Below are 17,603 nucleotides of genomic sequence, written 5' to 3'. Positions count from 1 at the left end.
ACAAATGTTTCATCATTCAATAATTATGGAGACACAATTCTATATCCGGAACTGGAACAAATCATAAACAAAAGTACCTGCCTCTCATGGAATTTACCTTGTAATAGGGGAGAAACAAGTGTTAAGTGCTAGATGATGGTAAGTGCTGGAGAAAGAGAAAACAGGCTGAGGCGCTAGAGCATCTGCACTGGGAGAGGTGGTAGTGATTATATACAGTAATCCTGGCAGGCTCCAGTTTTGTCACATTTGTTAGCCAACTGAATTTCTTTCTATTTTTGGTAAACTGGTGTTTTTAAAAATGTGATTATATAGTGGAAATGCATTAGGTTGGCCCAAAAGTTCATTCGGGTTTTTCCATACCATCTTACAGAAAAACCCAAACAAATTTTTTGGCCCACCTAACAGTTAGTACTCTGAAGATGAAATTAGCATTTGCATATCAAATATGGAATTGAGTTCACTATTTCTATAACACTGAACTACCAAGTGTTCATAATAATGCAAGAGCATACTTTTCTGCTACATTAGAAAAATAAAGAACTAAACAAAACTCTATAGAGATTTTTATGTCAGTTATTTATACACAGTTTATTTAAACTTCATATTTTTCACCATTTATTATTGCTGTATTTTCTCTTCCTCACAATTCCTTTGGTAGTTCCTTTTGGTTTACTATGAATTATACATGAGCTGATAGAAAAAGATATTTTAACATTTATAATGACAGTAATAAAAAACCAGCATTTTCTTCACATAAATAAAGGACAGTTGAAGGCATAACATTAAAAACCTTTGTAAATGTACAGTAATTACCCAGACTTGGGGTTTATTCTTGCCTAATACACATCTAAATTATTTTGCCGCAGTTCTTACAAGTTTCTATGTATTAGTCTACCTAGAAAGCAAAACGCTTACTGTGGCCTAAGCCAATGCTCTTTCACATAGATGGAGAAAGAAAGATGAATGATAGCTTGGAAGACATGTTTGATCGGACGACACATGAAGAATATGAGTCCTGTTTGGCAGAGAGCTTCCCCCAGGTAGCAGATGAAGAGAAGGAATTGTCAACTACTACAAAAAAAACAAACAGTAAGGCAATTTTCTTTCAAATTATGTTTTTTTTCCCATTACACTGAGTTTAGTAAAGTAAGTTATCAGTCTTATTAACAGAGGCCTAATGAGGTATCTTAACAATTAAAACTTGATGTTTATTGAATAAATTTTTTTTCAGTTTTTTTTTAAAGACAATTTCAGAGTAATAGAAGAGTTACCAAAAATAGTTCAGAGGGTTATGCTTCAATGAAAAGAAGATATTTGAATGGCCAGTAAGCACATGAAAAGCTGGTCAACACTCTTGAATATCAGGGATGGTGACAATACTTCACACCCACAGAAATGGTTGGAAAGGTGGATAACATGTATCTCTAGCAAGGGTGAAGAGCAGCTGGAACTCTCGCATGGCTGATGGAGTAGAAAATTGGTTATACTTTGGAAACCAGTTCAGCAGGGGGCTTTTTAAACAACTTTATTGAGGTCAGTCAGTCTTTTGTAAAGTTAAGCATATGCCTTTGTTGTGACCTAGCAATTCCACTGTTCGGTATATACCCACAAAAAATGAAAACATGTTCATACTACTTCACAACAAAAAGGAGGTAACTACTAGACTCAGCAACATGGATTAGTCTCCAAAATTTGTTGAGCTAGACAAATGCAGAAGATGGAAAAGAATATATGGTATATCATCTCACTGATATGAAGTTCTAAAACAAACATAACTAAGCTACAGTGATAGAAATTAAATGAGTGACTGTAGGGGAGGGAAGAGACATAAGAGAACGTTCTTGTGCGTGAGAGACAACAGAATAGGTAACTTACATGGACATGTTCACTATCTTGATTTGGGTAGCAGTTACACTGGAATATTGGAGAAGGAAATGGCAACCCACTCCAGTATTCTTGCCTGGAAAATCCCATGGACAGAGGAGCCTGGTAGGCTACAGTCCATGGGGTTGCAAAGAGTCGGACACAACTGAGCGACTTCACTTTCACTTTCACTTTCTACGCTGGAATATACACTAGTCAAAATTCATCTTAGTGCACTTAAAATCAGTATATGTAAATTATGCCTCAATAAAGTAGATGGTTTTAAAGTCTTCAGTGGCTTCCCAGTACACTTAAAATTCAAACTCCTTCTCTTGGCTCCCAAGGCCCATCATGGTTGGGTACCTGCCCACCCAACACCTAACCCTGCCCCCATCTTTCCCAACACTTCCCTTTTTTGGCTGAATTAATCACACTGTCCTCCTTTTACGTCATATAATGTACCAGACTTTTTGCCATTGAGGACCTTTACCTAGAACATTCACCATTCGTATTCTTGTCATGACTGACTTCTCTTTAATCATCAGTTATTACCTGAGATATTCAGGTAGCCTCAGCTGTCTGCTTGCTTAATGTCTGTTTCCCTCACTACAGTGTAAATTCCATGAAGACGGCAGACCTGGCCTCCCCTGTTCTACATTAGCACAATGCTCAATAAATTTTCATAATTTGAACAGATGATAGCAATTAGCTGTTTGAGTCTAGACAAGTTGAAATTCAGGTCCAGGAGCTTTCATTCCTATTCTGTCACCAGTTTTCTAATAAAATTTTTAAATCTTTTTATTTCCTATTTATCAACTACCTTAAAGTCACATTATAAAAGTCAACAGGACTAATAAGTGAACAGATTGAAACCTATCTTGTTATTGTCATTTGGTGCCAAATGATAATAGGCATCTAAGTAGTTCTTTAAAGTCTAAAATACTTTTATGGTTATGATTTTTATCTCTTCAGTAATTCTGAGGTGAGATAATCAGCACTCTTCTTATTAGGCAGATGAAAAAGAAAGGAAAGAATTCATTACAGAGAACTTAAACTAATTGCCTAGGGCCTAGAGTATGAAATTCAGTAAAAATAGATGTTTTGGCATATGTCTTTTTTTTCCCCACAGAAAAACCAAATTACTTTTCAGTAAGTTCTACAATAAGTTTGTGGTATGCTTGTTTTGTTTATAGCTCCTGGTGATAAACAAGATAAAGTCAAACAGAAAGCACTTGTGGAGCCATATTTTAAAGGTGATGATAGGTATGTTGGCCTTGGTTAATACCAGCAATATGATTGGAAGTACAACAGAACTATCTTTGTCAGAGCATCTCTGAACTGTGAAAATTGCTACTTTGGTTAAAATAGAATGCCCCTTCCGACCATAACAAAACTGGAACTCAGGTATAAAAAATGACAAATTTTTAAAATAAGGAAGTTTTTTATTTTTTTACCATCACACCCTTTTTTGGATGGTGGTGACAGTTATTTTTTCTGCTTTATTATAACATACTTTATTCTTATCCTATTTTATTGTGAACTTTATTTGAACTTCAGGAATTTGTTGAATACTGTAACTTGGGCTTCCCTGGTGACTCAGCTAGTAAAGAATCCGCCTGCAATGTGGGAGACCTGGGTTCGATTCCTGGTTGGGAAGATCCCCTGGAGAAGGGAATGTCTACCCACTCCAGAATTCTGGCCTGGAGAATTCCATGGACTGTATAGTCCATGGGGTCGCAAAGAGCTGGACACGACTAAGTGACTTTCACTCACTAACTAGGTGACAAACCTTAGGTTTGTGCTTCAGGATTATTTTAGGAGAATTTTTAAATCTTAAAAAAAATTTAAACAGAGGTGAGATTTTGAGCAAAGGACATGACTAAATTCTGTATAAACTTAGGAGTCCATAAACCAAAAGAAAATATAGTTGTAGCAATATTGTTTTATCTCTTCTTTCTTAGTCTTCCTTTTTAAGTTCACTGTTGATCCATAATTGAGAGTTGTTGGATTTATGCACAGTAAGGACCTCGAACCTTACACGTTTTGAAATAGAGCATTTAAAGCTTTCCTTTGAAGAACAGCATTGCCAGCTATCAAAATACCTTAAAAGAGTAGATCTGATACCCACAAGTCATTTTAAAATATCTTTTTTTTTTTTTTGAGTCAGACTGTTTAAATTCACTGGGGTTATTTTCTATTATAAACAAATGATGATGTTATGTAAGTCTTCACTTCTAAGTTTCGAGTCTTCTATATTGAGCTTCTTAAAGCAGGATACAAGTATATTAATAAAGATTCCTGATTGCTTTTTCTGACCAAAGTACTGCATACCTCATTAATCTGTAATACCTCAGTTACTTTGACCCTTCCTAGGTTTCCAGTGGTTCATAGTAGGATCTGATCCATTTAAAGCGAAAGTGTTGGTCACTCAGTCCAACTCTTTGCAACCCCATGGACTGTAGCCCACCAGGCTCCTCTATCCATGGAATTCTCCATGGCAGTAGTACTGGAGTGGGTAGCCATTCCCTTCTCTGGGGGATCTTTCAGACCCAGGGATCAAACCTGGGTCCCCTGCGCTGCAGGCAGATTGTTTACCATCTGAGCCACCCAAGCACAAATGATAGTTGTGTCTAATATTTTGAAGAATTTAAGATGGTGGACAGAAGCAACAAAAGAAATTGTTAGAGAAAATAGCAAATTACATGCAGACAAATGAATCTGTTCTTTGGGGAGAAGCAGGTTAGCCCTGATATATGGTTTCATAGTACTAGAAACTGAGTTAACAGAGGCAGTAGTTTCTCTCGGTTATGTTATTGAATACCAGTTACTGAGTTTAATAATACAGCATTCCTTTTTAATTAGGTTGTTTTATAGTTTACCACACAACCTAATAACTAATTTCAGCCAGCCAGAGGCAAAAATAGGAAGTAATAGTTATCTTTTTCAGTTAGAGAAAAGTATCTGTAAAAATACCTGATATGTAGTAGGCACTTAATATTTTAGTGAAGAGAGATGAAGAAATGCTTTTGTCTCTCACATACTGAAGAAGCATTTCAAATAAAATGAATGAATGGGGATTATTTTTCCTCTGGATGCTCACGTTTGCTAATTTAAAATGTAAACCAAAGGTCTCTATAGTAACATTAATTTATTTTTCCCCCAGACAGACTGAATTACAAAATTTTCCTCATATTGAGGTTGTTCGGAAGAAAGAAGAGAGAAGAAAATTACTTGGACACACATGTAAGGAATGTGAAATTGTAAGTACAAATGTAAACACTGTCATTTGGGTTTTTTTTGAAGTTATGACTTCATATGCATGATTTAAAAATCATAGATATAAACCACATTTGTATCTAGAAACAAGTTTGAGCCAAGAATAACAGAATAATACATAGAGTATACAGACTGGCTGGGACCTGAGAGATATAAATAGATGAAAAGGAAAGCCCTCCATTTCTCTTAGATTCTCTTTAAGTGAATGTGGAGCCTCAGTACTAGTTCTTTCTTCCAGCTTAAGACTTTTATGCCATTTGTTTTTTCTATATTTATTTGTATTTCTTTTAATTTTTTCCCCTTGTGTTATGTTATAGTGGAGACTTTAATACATATACTATTGGGGAAAATTTTGATATTTCAGTCAGAAACTTTGCTGTAATTTTTACTTAAACATCAGCACTCAGGAAATGAGGTATACTCATGATTGTTTTTTCTAAGTAACCAGTATAACCATAAGCTCTTTTTTTTTCCCTAAACATTTTCCTTTCTAAAAATAGAATGAACAGATTCTACTCCATCCTTAGAACCCACCTGCATTTTCCTTTTTTATTTTGGGTGTCTTGGACTAGATGTGTATCTTGAAGTAGATTGTACTAATTGTTCTGTTACTGAAGAGTCCTAGGAGGTTCTGCGTTTTTCTGAAACTTGCTGTTTTTGTTTCTTCCCTTGCTTTTCTTTAGCCGTTGGATACTTGTTTCCAGCAATGTATTTATTTCCCCTTAAATTTTCTTTTTAAAAACTATAGCTAGAAAATCCCATGGACAGAGGAGCCTGGTGAGCTGCAGTCCATAGGGTCACACAGAGTCACACACGACTGAAGTGACTTTGCGTGCATGCGCACACACACACACAAGCACATTAAAGTTATGTGTGAATAGGTTACAGTGCAGGTAAGCATTTGGTGAGACGTGCTCTCATAAACTAACAGTGAGAGTGTACACTGAGATCACTAATTTGGAAAGCAGTTTGGAGATAACAAGCAAACCCTCAATGTATCATGAGTTTTCATAATACAAATTGAATATATCATGTGATCTATACTAACTGAACCTCCAGTTTTTAGTTATAACTGGAACTGAAATTACCAATTAGAAAAAACTCTTTCACTGAAAACAATTTACTTTCCTTCTCAGAAATCATTTTTTTGTGCTGTTATCCAGTTTCTGAAAACATTGTTTCATGTGTTTTATTCCATTTTTTTTTTTTTTTTAGTTTTTTAAGATAGAGTGTAAATCTGTTCCCTGTTATTCCTTCATGACCAAGAGTGAAAGTGCCAGTCACATGTATCTAAATACTATCTATCTACTTACAGTTCTGAACTATTTCCTATTTCATATTCCATGTGAAATATTCAGTGAACATGCAACACATGTATGGCTGTGTAATAATCACCTCAAATTTCACATCATAAAGCGAGCATACACTTTCTACCTCCACTTCTCAGCCCTTACCTCTAAGCCTTCTATATGTCCATTCTCCTAGTTTAAACCAGAGATCTTTTAGGTATCTTCTTTCATCTCTCATATCTCAGTAATGGATCTGTCAGCAAATGCTATTGATTGTATGTTGAACACAGCAATAATAGTCTCTTCTTCTGAATGATCTTCTTAGAATAAAAGTTAAATCATGTCAGTCTTCTGCCCAGAATCCTTAAATGTCGTCTTCTCTAAGAAATGAAATCAAAGCCCTTATCAAGGACAACAAACTCACACCCCATTTCCTGACTTCATCTTCTAGCACTCTTCCACCTGCCCGCTGTGTTACAGCTACCCTCACCTACTGTTGTTTTGTCTGTGTGAAAGAAAAATTATTAAAAACCCTCACTTCAAAAAAAAATTCTGATCCTAAGTCTGCTACTTTCAATGGGTAAAATATTTGGTAAAATATCACTTTGATTTTCAGTTCCTCAAGTGTAAAACAGAATTAGCTGGATTGTGTGATCCAGTCATCTGTGTTTTATCAAACTTTACACCATTGCTTTGTTTTCTTTGGATCTAGAGCTTGAAGACCTGTATAGTTTTCACATATAAGTTTTATCTTTCTTTGCATGAAGTTTAGGTTCTTTATGGTCACAGTTGCAAAAAATAATATGCTTTTGATCCTAATTGATAGATCTAGTTTAAAAGGGCAAAGTCTTGAAGCCTACAACCTTCAAAGCTAAATTTTAAAAAATTGTAGTGAAAGGAAAATTACTTCAAAACACACGCTATATCCAAATAACAGTTGAGAAATATGCTGTTCAGAGCACAGGTCTTGGCTTTTTTGTTACTGGTCTGAGAAAAATTAATAGTTTGTATGTATGTAAATTCTCTATACCACTGAGCACACTCACTGTAAAGTTCAGCTGGCTTTTTTTTTAAATTGTGATACTATTGATGAAGGAAACAGTATGTTTCCTTACACTGTGATACGAGCCCTCTTTGTGAAGCAAACATTTCACAGACCACTAATTATTATCAGTAATTTATAGGTAGTAATTTACTGGTAGGTGGTATAACTTACTAATATTATCCATAAGAATTCATTTTCCTTAGCTTGCTGAATACTTTAGTAGTTTTTTTAGCTTCTGGTTTTTAATCAATAAGCATAACACTCCATTTATTATTCCTCAGTGGAAAACCTAACCAGTTTTATTATCAGTATTATGCAGATTTTCCAGCAGAAGAAAGAGAAAAGAAGTTGGCTTCCTGCTCAAGACACCGATTTCGCTACATTCCACCCAACACACCAGAGAATTTCTGGGAAGTTGGTTTTCCTTCTACTCAGACTTGTATGGAAAGAGGTGAGAGTATAGCTTATGACATTTTGGAACTCTTTAAAAAAATACTGTGTATAACATACCCAAGTCTAAACATTAAACTTTTTCTTCATGGTTCTTTACCTTCTGCTATAAGTTGAGAGCCAGTTTTGTGGCACAAATACAGTTTCCTAAAGATAAAAGGTTTACGTTTAACTCTTCAAGTAACTTCATTGGAATCACTGTTTACAAGCATGTTAATGAGCTGTGTATGTGTTAACCTGCTTTTTTTATCATTCAAATTTTGGAAAGTAATTTCTCTTCTGTTTAGTCATCGAAATGACTTTTAATAAAGTAACTTTACAAAAGTTGCCAAAGTTATATTGTTGAAAAGCATCTTTTTTTTTTTAAGAGGCTGCTGTGAATTTGGATGTTAAAACTTCACTTAATTAAGAATGCTAGTTATTTATAAACCATATTTGAGTAAAAAAGACTTTTGTTTGGAAAACTGTTAGCATGCAACTCACTCCTTCAAATACAGTGCTTACATTTAATAGAATTGAAGAACATAGGCAGCTTTACAGTTCCAAATTTTTTAGCCATAAGAAACTTTTCCAAAAGATGCAAAGTCTATTATAGCTGTTACCATACTTCCACTCTCCCTTTTAGCAGGTCCTCTTTGACGTGATGTCTCTGCTTGCTCGTCAGATAGAATTAGTCTGGATATAGCCTGTGTTTGCACCCCTGATATGGTCTCAGGGTATGGCAGACACAGTCTTTCCTGAAAACTACATCATGGAGGAGACACCCTTAGGAGAATCAAATAGTCTGAAGAGTATAGGGACCATGTCATCTCATCGAATAACTACTGAAAAACAGTCTTCTTGATGAGCACCGAAATTTATCCTTATAATCGAAAGATCATGTTTAATACTTGTCCCCATTTGCACCCAATGGGAGGTAGAATAGGAAAGTGCCTAAGAGCTCCAGTTCTGGAGTGAGATGTTGGCAGAGTCCCCACTCACTTCCTTCCCAGCTCTAGGAACTTGAGCAAGTTATCGGACTTCCCTGGGTCTCCATAAGCTCAGCTGTGAAATAGGCATAGTGGAAGCTACTGCAGAGGACTGTGAGTTATCCCAGACAATGTTGTATACAGCACATTTGATAAATGTCTGCTGTTATTTTTAGTACAAATGAGAAAACTGATGCTAAGTAGTAAAATCATTCATCATCACAGGCAGCTAATAGAAAAATCATGTGAACTTAAAAGGCATGACATGAGACAGATGTTGACTGGATATATGCTAAAATATGTATGTTGCAAATATAGTCTTCTGAATTTGTGATTTATTTTTAAGGTTACATTAAAGAAGACCTTGATCCTTGTCCTCGTCCAAAAAGACGGCAGCCTTACAATGCAATGTTTTCTCCAAAAGGCAAAGAGCAGAAGACATAAATGTTGAAGCAAAAACAGAAGAGAGGACAATTTTCTTTTTAGTTATTTATAGTTAAAGTTGGTGTTAAACATTAATTTTTTTTTGATCTTCTGTAAACTGGTTTATAAATCATTTTTCTATTGAAAGTGTTTTTAAATGGCATTTACTTATCACACAGACAACTATTTAAAAATGTGGATAAGTTTACGTTGTATTTTCTTGCTTTTGCACCTTGTAAATAACGAGGTGCTTTTATTTTGCACTCTAAATTAAGAGTTGTTTATTACTTTATTTGGTAATACCTAATTACAATTTTGAAAATATAATAGTTGTAGCCTGATTTGTTTCCTCTCTTCTTTTTACTCCATCTTCCCTTGCTATGCACATTCAGGAGTGACTTCATGTTAACATTACAGATTTTTATTCTCCTATGTAGATCATTCTAATGCCCAACTTTCAAGTCTTTTTAAAAATGCTAAATTTTAATACTCCTTTAACTTTTCAGCTTCCTTCGTTCATTAATTTCAAGTACTATTCTGTTGGAGAACGAAATGGCAACTCACTCCAGTATTCTTGCCTGGAGAATCCCATGGACAGAAGAGCCTGGTGGGCTATAGTCTATAGGGTTGCAAAGAGTCAGACATGACTAAAGAGATTTAGCATGCACACACACAGTATTCTGTAGTGAATTCCTTTCAAAGTGACTACAAATAACTTTCTTTCCTTTGCCATGTATAGTAAATTAACATCTTCTGATCATAATATTCCAGCCTCATCTTCCTCATTGATCAGGGTTTTCATGTGAATTAAATGACATCAGTTTTATGTTTTCACAGGATTAGAAATCACTTATGTTTAGTATCTACTTATATGTTAGACCCTCTTTGTACATTGTTTGGCTCTGAATGTGATCTTAGTTCTTTTTTTAAACAGCTCTATCATAGCTTCTATTCAGCACTTCTCTTCTCTTCCCTTCTCAGATTATTTATCCTGTGTTTGATTTTTGTTCTCTGCTGGCAGTCAACTAATCTCTCCCAATAATAGCTATTCACTGGTCACCTACTATATGCCAGGAACTGTGCTACACTTTTCACATAGTTTTTTTTCTTTTAATCTTCAACTAATCTTGTGAATTTATGAATCAACTTAATACTAAGCTATAGAAAAAAATCGACCCCAAAGTCAGATTAAATAACAAATGCCTAGTTTTTTTTTCTCATGTTGAAAAGTTTGGAGATCAGTGGTCCAAAGCTGGTCTGTGCCCTCATGGTGGACCCAGATTTCTTCTAGCTTTCTCCTCTTTCATACTTTATTTTTTTTTTTTTCAACGTAACATATCATATTTATTACTGGTCTCAGACTGATAGTGAGGAAATAAGAAACATCAGGAGCCAAGCATTACAGTAGTGATGTTCTCACTGTGATATGGCTGCTTAAATAAGTGATCTTAACATATGTGCCACTTTTTATGTGAGGCTTCTTATAGACCCAGCTTGGTTCTTCTCCAATGTCTTCTCTTGGAGTTGTACCTAATTTTATTGACAGTTTTCATTCGAATCCATTGAGGAATGGGACGATTCTGCTTTTGCTTCTTGGCCAGGAATCGCTTGATCCTGAAGGTCTTGTGAGAAGACATGGTGCGGACAGAACTCAACCGCACGGAGGATGGCGGAGAAGAGAAAAGGGCTCTTTCATACTTTATATGTGGCCTCCATTCTTTTATTAGTTATGCCACCTCTAGCATCATGTCCATGTTCTAGGCAGGTAGAAGAGAAAAGAAAAAAAGCACACATCATTTGTTTTTGTCCCTCTTTAAAAAGTTTTCCAGAAGGCCCTTCCCAGTGATTTGGCTACCTCTAATAACAGGTGAAGTCAGAGCTCAGGGTTGCCTGATTCAAGAATCAGCTTGTTAAGTGTAGTGCTTCTGACAGGCGGGAGTCAGAAACACCAGAATTGGAACAGGGCACACAGGATGAGTAGTTAGAACTGTATACGTCTAGTGATTTGGTTTTTCTAAAGGTAGCATAAGCAGGGACAACAGGAGATTGTCTACCTGATAGTGACTTGACAGCATTCCAACCCCTTAAGCAGCATTTTTCATTTTTCCTCAATTACTCTGTGAGATTGGGTAAGCTGAGGTCTCTTATCTGCCACTGATCAGCTCTCTTTAAATGAAGTAATAGACACTTTTTAAAAACACTTGTCACACATTTAAATGGAGAAGTACAGTTTGGTATTTAAAATGCATGAGAAGACTGTCGTCATTTGTAAAGCATCATACATGTTAAAACTATTGTCATACAAACATGTGTCACTGTATGTAGTTACATAGTTTCAAGTTACCTGTGAGCTTTTCATAGTTGAAGACCTGTGATTTAAATGTTTGAAAACATGCAAAACCTCTGTTAGCACTTAACATTAGATTAACACTTTTCCTGCTTGTGACAGGCATTCTGATTAAACCATTTGAAACCTAAGGTTGTCAGGTAGCAGTCTGAATGAGTTAATCATGGTACCCAGATACATACAGAAGATAATAACATGCTACCTAGAGAAAAGAACAAGTGAAGCAGAGGAATATTCCTAACACCTTTCATGTAGTGAAAAATTTCCCCAAATCCAACTGGAAAGGCAGCTATTAGTAGGCTTAACGTATTAGGAACTCAATTTAAATTGCATCTAGCTTATGTATTTAAAAACTTGGAGAACATTCTTAGGCCCTCTAAAACAACTCTGAAAGACTGCAAAGATTTCTCCCTAGGTCATCTTTAATTCATAATGTAATTGCCAAAAAGAAATAGTGTTGCAAAAAGCTACTACATAACACTAGTAGGTTTAGATAGCATCACCGACTCAGTGGACCTGAATTTGAGCAAACTCTGGGAGATGGTGGAGGACAGAGGAGCCTGGCAGTTCATGGGGTTGCAAAGAGACACAGTTTAGTGACTGAACAACACGTTTCTTAAGCATTCATCAAAGCACATTTATCTTTACGAGGTATAATACATACAAATATTAGAATCAGGCAAATCTTGACAATTTTTTTTCCAAAGGGGAGAGTTTTAAAGAACACACCTATGTATCTTACTCAGTTATTCCTGACACCCTAACAAGCATGAGTTTAATTCTGAAAAATGCCACTTCAGAATAGGCATTTAAAATAACTCAAGCTTTACTATTCAGGTGTGTATTATCAGCAAGCCTTGGCAGTTTAAAACATCTCAAAATCTTTCTCTTTGCTGAGTTGATGTTGTTAGAATGGTTCCTTAGAAAACTGAAGTGTCCTTACACTTGGATTCTTTACAATGCACTTAAGGAATTAGTGAAGCAGTTGTCTGCTGTCAAACCAGCAGAGGCCACAAGAGAGCTATTTTTGGAAAATAATCAATGGGAACTAGGGACTGAACACTATTATAGAAGAAAATTTATAGGCTAAATAGGATATAAATTAGAAATTTGGTACAGTAATGAGAGCTCACTTAGCAAAAAGCTTTCAACATAGTTGCTGTTGATTAAACCAATGACAGGCAAATAATTCATGGTCCTGACAAAAAAATAACAAACATGTACTTACTAAGATCATGGACTCTGGTCCCCTCACTTCATGGCAAATAGATGGGAAAACAGTGGACACTGACAGTCTTTATTTGTGGGGGGCTCCAAAATCACTGCCCATGGTGACTACAGCCATGAAATTAAAAGACGCTTGCTCCTTGGAAGAAAAGCTATGACCACCCTAAACAGCATATTAAAAAGCAGAGACATTACCAACAAAGGTCCATCTAGTCAAAGCTTCGTTTTTTCCAGCAGTCATGTATGGATGTGAGAGTTGGACTACAAAGAAAGCTGAGCACTAGAGAATTGATGTTTTGAACTATGATGTTGGAGAAGACTCTTAGTCCCTTGTACTACAAGGAGATCCAACCAGTCCATCCTAAAGGAAATCAGTCCTGAATATTCATTGGAAGGACAGATGCTGAAACTGAAACTTCAAGACTTTGGCCACCTGATGCGAAGAACTGACTCACTGGAAAAGACCCTGATGTTGGGAAAGATTGAAGGCAGGAGAAGGGGATGACAGAGGATGAGATGGTTGGATGGCATCACTGACTCAAGCGACATGAATTTTTAGTAAACTCTGGGAGTTGGTGATGGACAGGGAGGCCTGGCGTGCTGCAGTTCCATGGGGTTCCAAAGAGTGGGACGCAACTGAACTGAACTGAACTTACACACTGGGCATTTATATACAAGAGATATGTGACATCAGTTATTATCCAGTAGAAGACCAGACATCAACATACAAAGATGCCCAAGAGGTCAAAGAAGCTTGGACTGAGTGCCAAAGAAATATTAAGGATAATTAGAACTTGAACCATGCCTGTGGATGAGTTAACCTCAAAAAGAAGAAACAACACAGTCTTAAGTTGGGAAATGAACCCAAATGTGGAAATGCTAAAATACTAAGGAGCTCTGGACATAATTTGGTTCTGGTCCCTCATTTTGTAGTGAGGAATGAAAAGCCCAAAGAGAGTGACTTGCAAGGTCCCAACAGCCTGGAACAATACTAGTCCGGGGCCTCGATCTGGTGTTCTTTCCCCTTGAAGCATACTGCCCACAGATAAATTAGAGCTTGAGAGCAGGGCCATGTGGCATTATTGGTGAGAGAGGCAATAAACTTGCGTTTTAAAGGCAAGTCTTACAGAGTTTGGATTTGAGTCCGTAGTCCTGTGGTTTTCAAATTGTTAATAGCAGATCCCATTATTCAAATTAAATCAGTTTACACAGAATATCAGCAATCAGTATTTTAAATGCACATATTTATGTTAAGCATTCAAATCTGTCCCCTTATAAATTCAATCAGTGTGTGTGTGTGTGTGCACCCACGCACACTCAGTCATGTCTGACTGTTTACAACCCTGGACTGTAGCCCTCCAGGCTCTTCTGTCCATGGGATTCTCCAGGCAAGAATACTGGAGTGGTTGCCTCTTCCTAATCCAGGGCATCTTTCCAACCCAGGGATTGAACCTGCATCTTTTGCATCTCCTGTATTGACAGGCAGATTCCTTACCACTGAGCCACTTGGGAAGCCCCAATCACTGAGGCTAGATAAACACAAAATTCTGAGATGTATTATGGACGGCTGGTTACATCAGCCTCAGCATCCATGATATCCTAGTCAAATGCTTCTTGTGCCCCAATTCAATTAAATCAGAGTATCTGGGGGTATGGTCTAGGCATCGGTTTTCTGAGTTTTTTTTTTTTAAAACCTTCTTAGGTGATTCTAGTGTGCAGCCACATCTGAGAACCACTACCCTAAGTCACTGTTGCAGGCTAGTTACATTGTATTTGAACTTTAGTGTACATCAGAATCACATGGAGGATTTATTAAATCAGATTGCTCAACCCCAAAGTGAGAAGGGGCCCCAAATTTACATTTTCCTACTGTTCCCAGGTGATACTAATGCTTCTAGTATAATAACCACAAGTACCTAATTATGAAAGTCACCCAGATACTTAATAGAGATTCTTGGGCTCGTCTTGTGAGAATTTTAAAATTCTCAGATTATTATGAGTCAAATATAAGAAATACTGCTTAAGACAACAGCAAAAACTAACTAGCAACATGTTGAACTTTCAAACATCCTCTGACAAAAAGATCGAGTTGGGTAATAATGTGTTCATTTAGATATAATCATCAGGCAGTCGTATACATAAGATGAGTTTGTGTGAGGGACAAGGAGTAATTACGCACAGTACTGCTACTGTTTGGTGTCTGGCTAGAAGGACTGAAGCTGAAGCTCTAATACTTTGGCCACCTGATGCACAGAATTGACACCTAATGCTGGGAAAGATTGAAGGCAGGAGGAGAAGGGGATGACAGAGGGTGAGATGGTTGGAGGCATCACGGACTCGATGGACATGAGTTTGCACAAGCTCCAGGAGATGGTAAAGGACAGGGAAGACTGGCATGGTGCAGTCCATGGGGTCACAAAGAGTCAGACATGACTGGGTAACAACAACAACAACAAATTTAGTAATCTGCCAAGGAATCGGGCTTCCCAGGTGGCTCTAGTGGTAAAGAACTCGCCTGCCAATGTAGGAGACATAAGAGACGTGGATTCGATCCCTGGGTTGGGAAGATCCCCTGGAGAAAGCAATGGCAACCCACTCCAGTATTCTTTTTTTTTTTTTTTTTTTTATTTTATTAGTTGGAGGCCAATCACTTTACAACATTTCAGTGGGTTTTGTCATACATTGACATGAATCAGCCATATAGTTACATGTATTCCCCATCCCGATCCCCCCTCCCACCTCCCTCCCCACCCGACTCCTCAGGGTCCTCCCAGTGCACCAGGCCCGAGCACCTGACTCATGTATCCCACCTGGGCTGGTGGTCCGTTTCACCATAGATAATATACATGCTGTTCTTTCAAAACATCCCACCCTCACGTTCTCCCCCAGAGTTCAAAAGTCTGTTCTGTATTTCTGTGTCTCTTTTTCTGTTTTGCATATAGGGTTATCGCCACCATCTATCTAAATTCCGTATATATGTGTTAGTATACTGTAATGTTCTTTATCTTTCTGACTTACTTCACTCTGTATAATGGGCTCCAGTTTCATCCATCTCATTAGAACTGATTCAAATGAATTCTTTTTAACGGCTGAGTAATATTCCATGGTGTATATGTACCACAGCTTCCTTATCCATTCATCTGCTGATGGGCATCTAGGTTGCTTCCATGTCCTGGCTATTATAAACAGTGCTGCGATGAACATTGGGGTGCACGTGTCTCTTTCAGATCTGGATTCCTCAGTGTGTATGCCCAGAAGTGGTATTGCTGGGTCATATGGCAGTTCTATTTCCAGTTTTTTAAGAAATCTCCACACTGTTTTCCATAGTGGCTGTACTAGTTTGCATTCCCACCAACAGTGTAAGAGGGTTCCCTTTTCTCCACACCCTCTCCAGCATTTATTGCTTGTAGACTTTTGGATAGCAGCCATCCTGACTGGCGTGTAATGGTACCTCATTGTGGTTTTGATTTGCATTTCTCTGATGATGAGTGATGTTGAGCATCTTTTCATGTGTTTGTTAGCCATCTGTATGTCTTCTTTGGAGAAATGTCTGTTTAGTTCTTTGGCCCATTTTTTGATTGGGTCATTTATTTTTCTGGAATTGAGCTTCAGGAGTTGCTTGTATATTTTTGAGATTAATCCTTTGTCTGTTTCCTCATTTGTTATTATTTTCTCCCAATCTGAGGACTGTCTTTTCACCTTACTTATAGTTTCCTTTGTTGTGCAAAAGCTTTTAATTTTCATTAAGTCCCATTTGTTTATTTTTGCTTTTATTTCCAATATTCTGGGAGGTGGGTCATAGAAGATCTTGCTGTGATTTATGTCGGAGAGTGTTTTGCCTATGTTCTCCTCTAGGAGTTTTATAGTTTCTGGTCTTACATTTAGATCTTTAATCCATTTTGAGTTTATTTTTGTGTATGGTGTTAGGAAGTGTTCTAGTTTCATTCTTTTACAAGTGGTTAACCAGTTTTCCCAGCACCACTTGTTAAAGAGATTGTCTTTTTTCCATTGTATATCCTTGCCTCCTTTGTCAAAGATAAGGTGTCCATAGGTTCGTGGATTTATCTCTGGGCTTTCTATTCTGTTCCATTGATCTATATTTCTGTCTTTGTGCCAGTACCATACTGTCTTGATGACTGTGGCTTTGTAGTAGAGTCTGAAGTCAGGCAGGTTGATTCCTCCAGTTCCATTCTTCTTTCTCAAGATTACTTTGGCTATTCGAGGTTTTTTGTATTTCCATACAAATTGTGAAATTATTTGTTCTAATTCTGTGAAAAATACCGTTGGTAGCTTGATAGGGATTGCATTGAATCTATAGATTGCTTTGGGTAGAATAGCCATTTTGACAATATTGATTCTTCCAATCCATGAACACGGTATGTTTCTCCAACTGTTTGTGTCCTCTTTGATTTCTTTCATCAGTGTTTTATAGTTTTCTATGTATAGGTCTTTTGTTTCTTTAGGTAGATATACTCCTAAGTATTTTATTCTTTTTGTTGCAATGGTGAATGGTATTGTTTCCTTAATTTCTCTTTCTGTTTTTTCATTGTTAGTGTATAGGAATGCAAGGGATTTCTGTGTGTTAATTTTATATCCTGCAACTTTACTATATTCATTAATTAGCTCTAGTAATTTTCTGGTAGAGTCTTTAGGGTTTTCTATGTAGAGGATCATGTCATCTGCAAACAGCGAGAGTTTCACTTCTTCTTTTCCTA

General features: G+C 36.9%; 2 protein-coding genes across 8 annotated transcripts in view; one reads left to right on the top strand and one right to left on the bottom strand.

Annotated features, from left to right (window-relative positions):
• Positions 1-9,492, top strand: part of RBBP8 (RB binding protein 8, endonuclease) — a 78,900-nt gene extending 69,408 nt beyond the window's left edge. For 6 of the 7 annotated variants that reach the window (XM_065932470.1, XM_065932467.1, XM_065932466.1 and 3 more), the window contains 5 exons: positions 946-1,089; positions 3,057-3,126; positions 5,027-5,123; positions 7,783-7,924; positions 9,238-9,472. In XM_065932470.1, the coding sequence (XP_065788542.1) occupies positions 946-1,089; positions 3,057-3,126; positions 5,027-5,123; positions 7,783-7,924; positions 9,238-9,335 (551 nt within the window). In that variant the 3' untranslated portion in view covers positions 9,336-9,472. Of the gene's footprint in view, positions 1-945; positions 1,090-3,056; positions 3,127-5,026; positions 5,124-7,782; positions 7,925-9,237 lie in introns of all 7 variants that reach the window. The other variant, XM_065932472.1, reaches the window with a different exon arrangement.
• Positions 9,493-9,682: 190 nt separating this feature from the next.
• The window catches only part of LOC136166339 (large ribosomal subunit protein eL39-like), a 102,315-nt gene continuing 94,394 nt past the window's right edge, over positions 9,683-17,603 (bottom strand). Inside the window, exon 4 of the mRNA XM_065932476.1 lies at positions 9,683-11,071. Coding sequence (XP_065788548.1) covers positions 10,796-10,951 — 156 coding nt within the window. The 5' untranslated portion in view covers positions 10,952-11,071 and the 3' untranslated portion in view covers positions 9,683-10,795. The remainder of the gene's footprint in view (positions 11,072-17,603) is intronic.

This window comes from Muntiacus reevesi, chromosome 4, assembly GCF_963930625.1.
Source record: "Muntiacus reevesi chromosome 4, mMunRee1.1, whole genome shotgun sequence".
NCBI lineage: Eukaryota > Metazoa > Chordata > Mammalia > Artiodactyla > Cervidae > Muntiacus > Muntiacus reevesi.
This window is presented reverse-complemented; position numbering and strand designations above follow the sequence as displayed.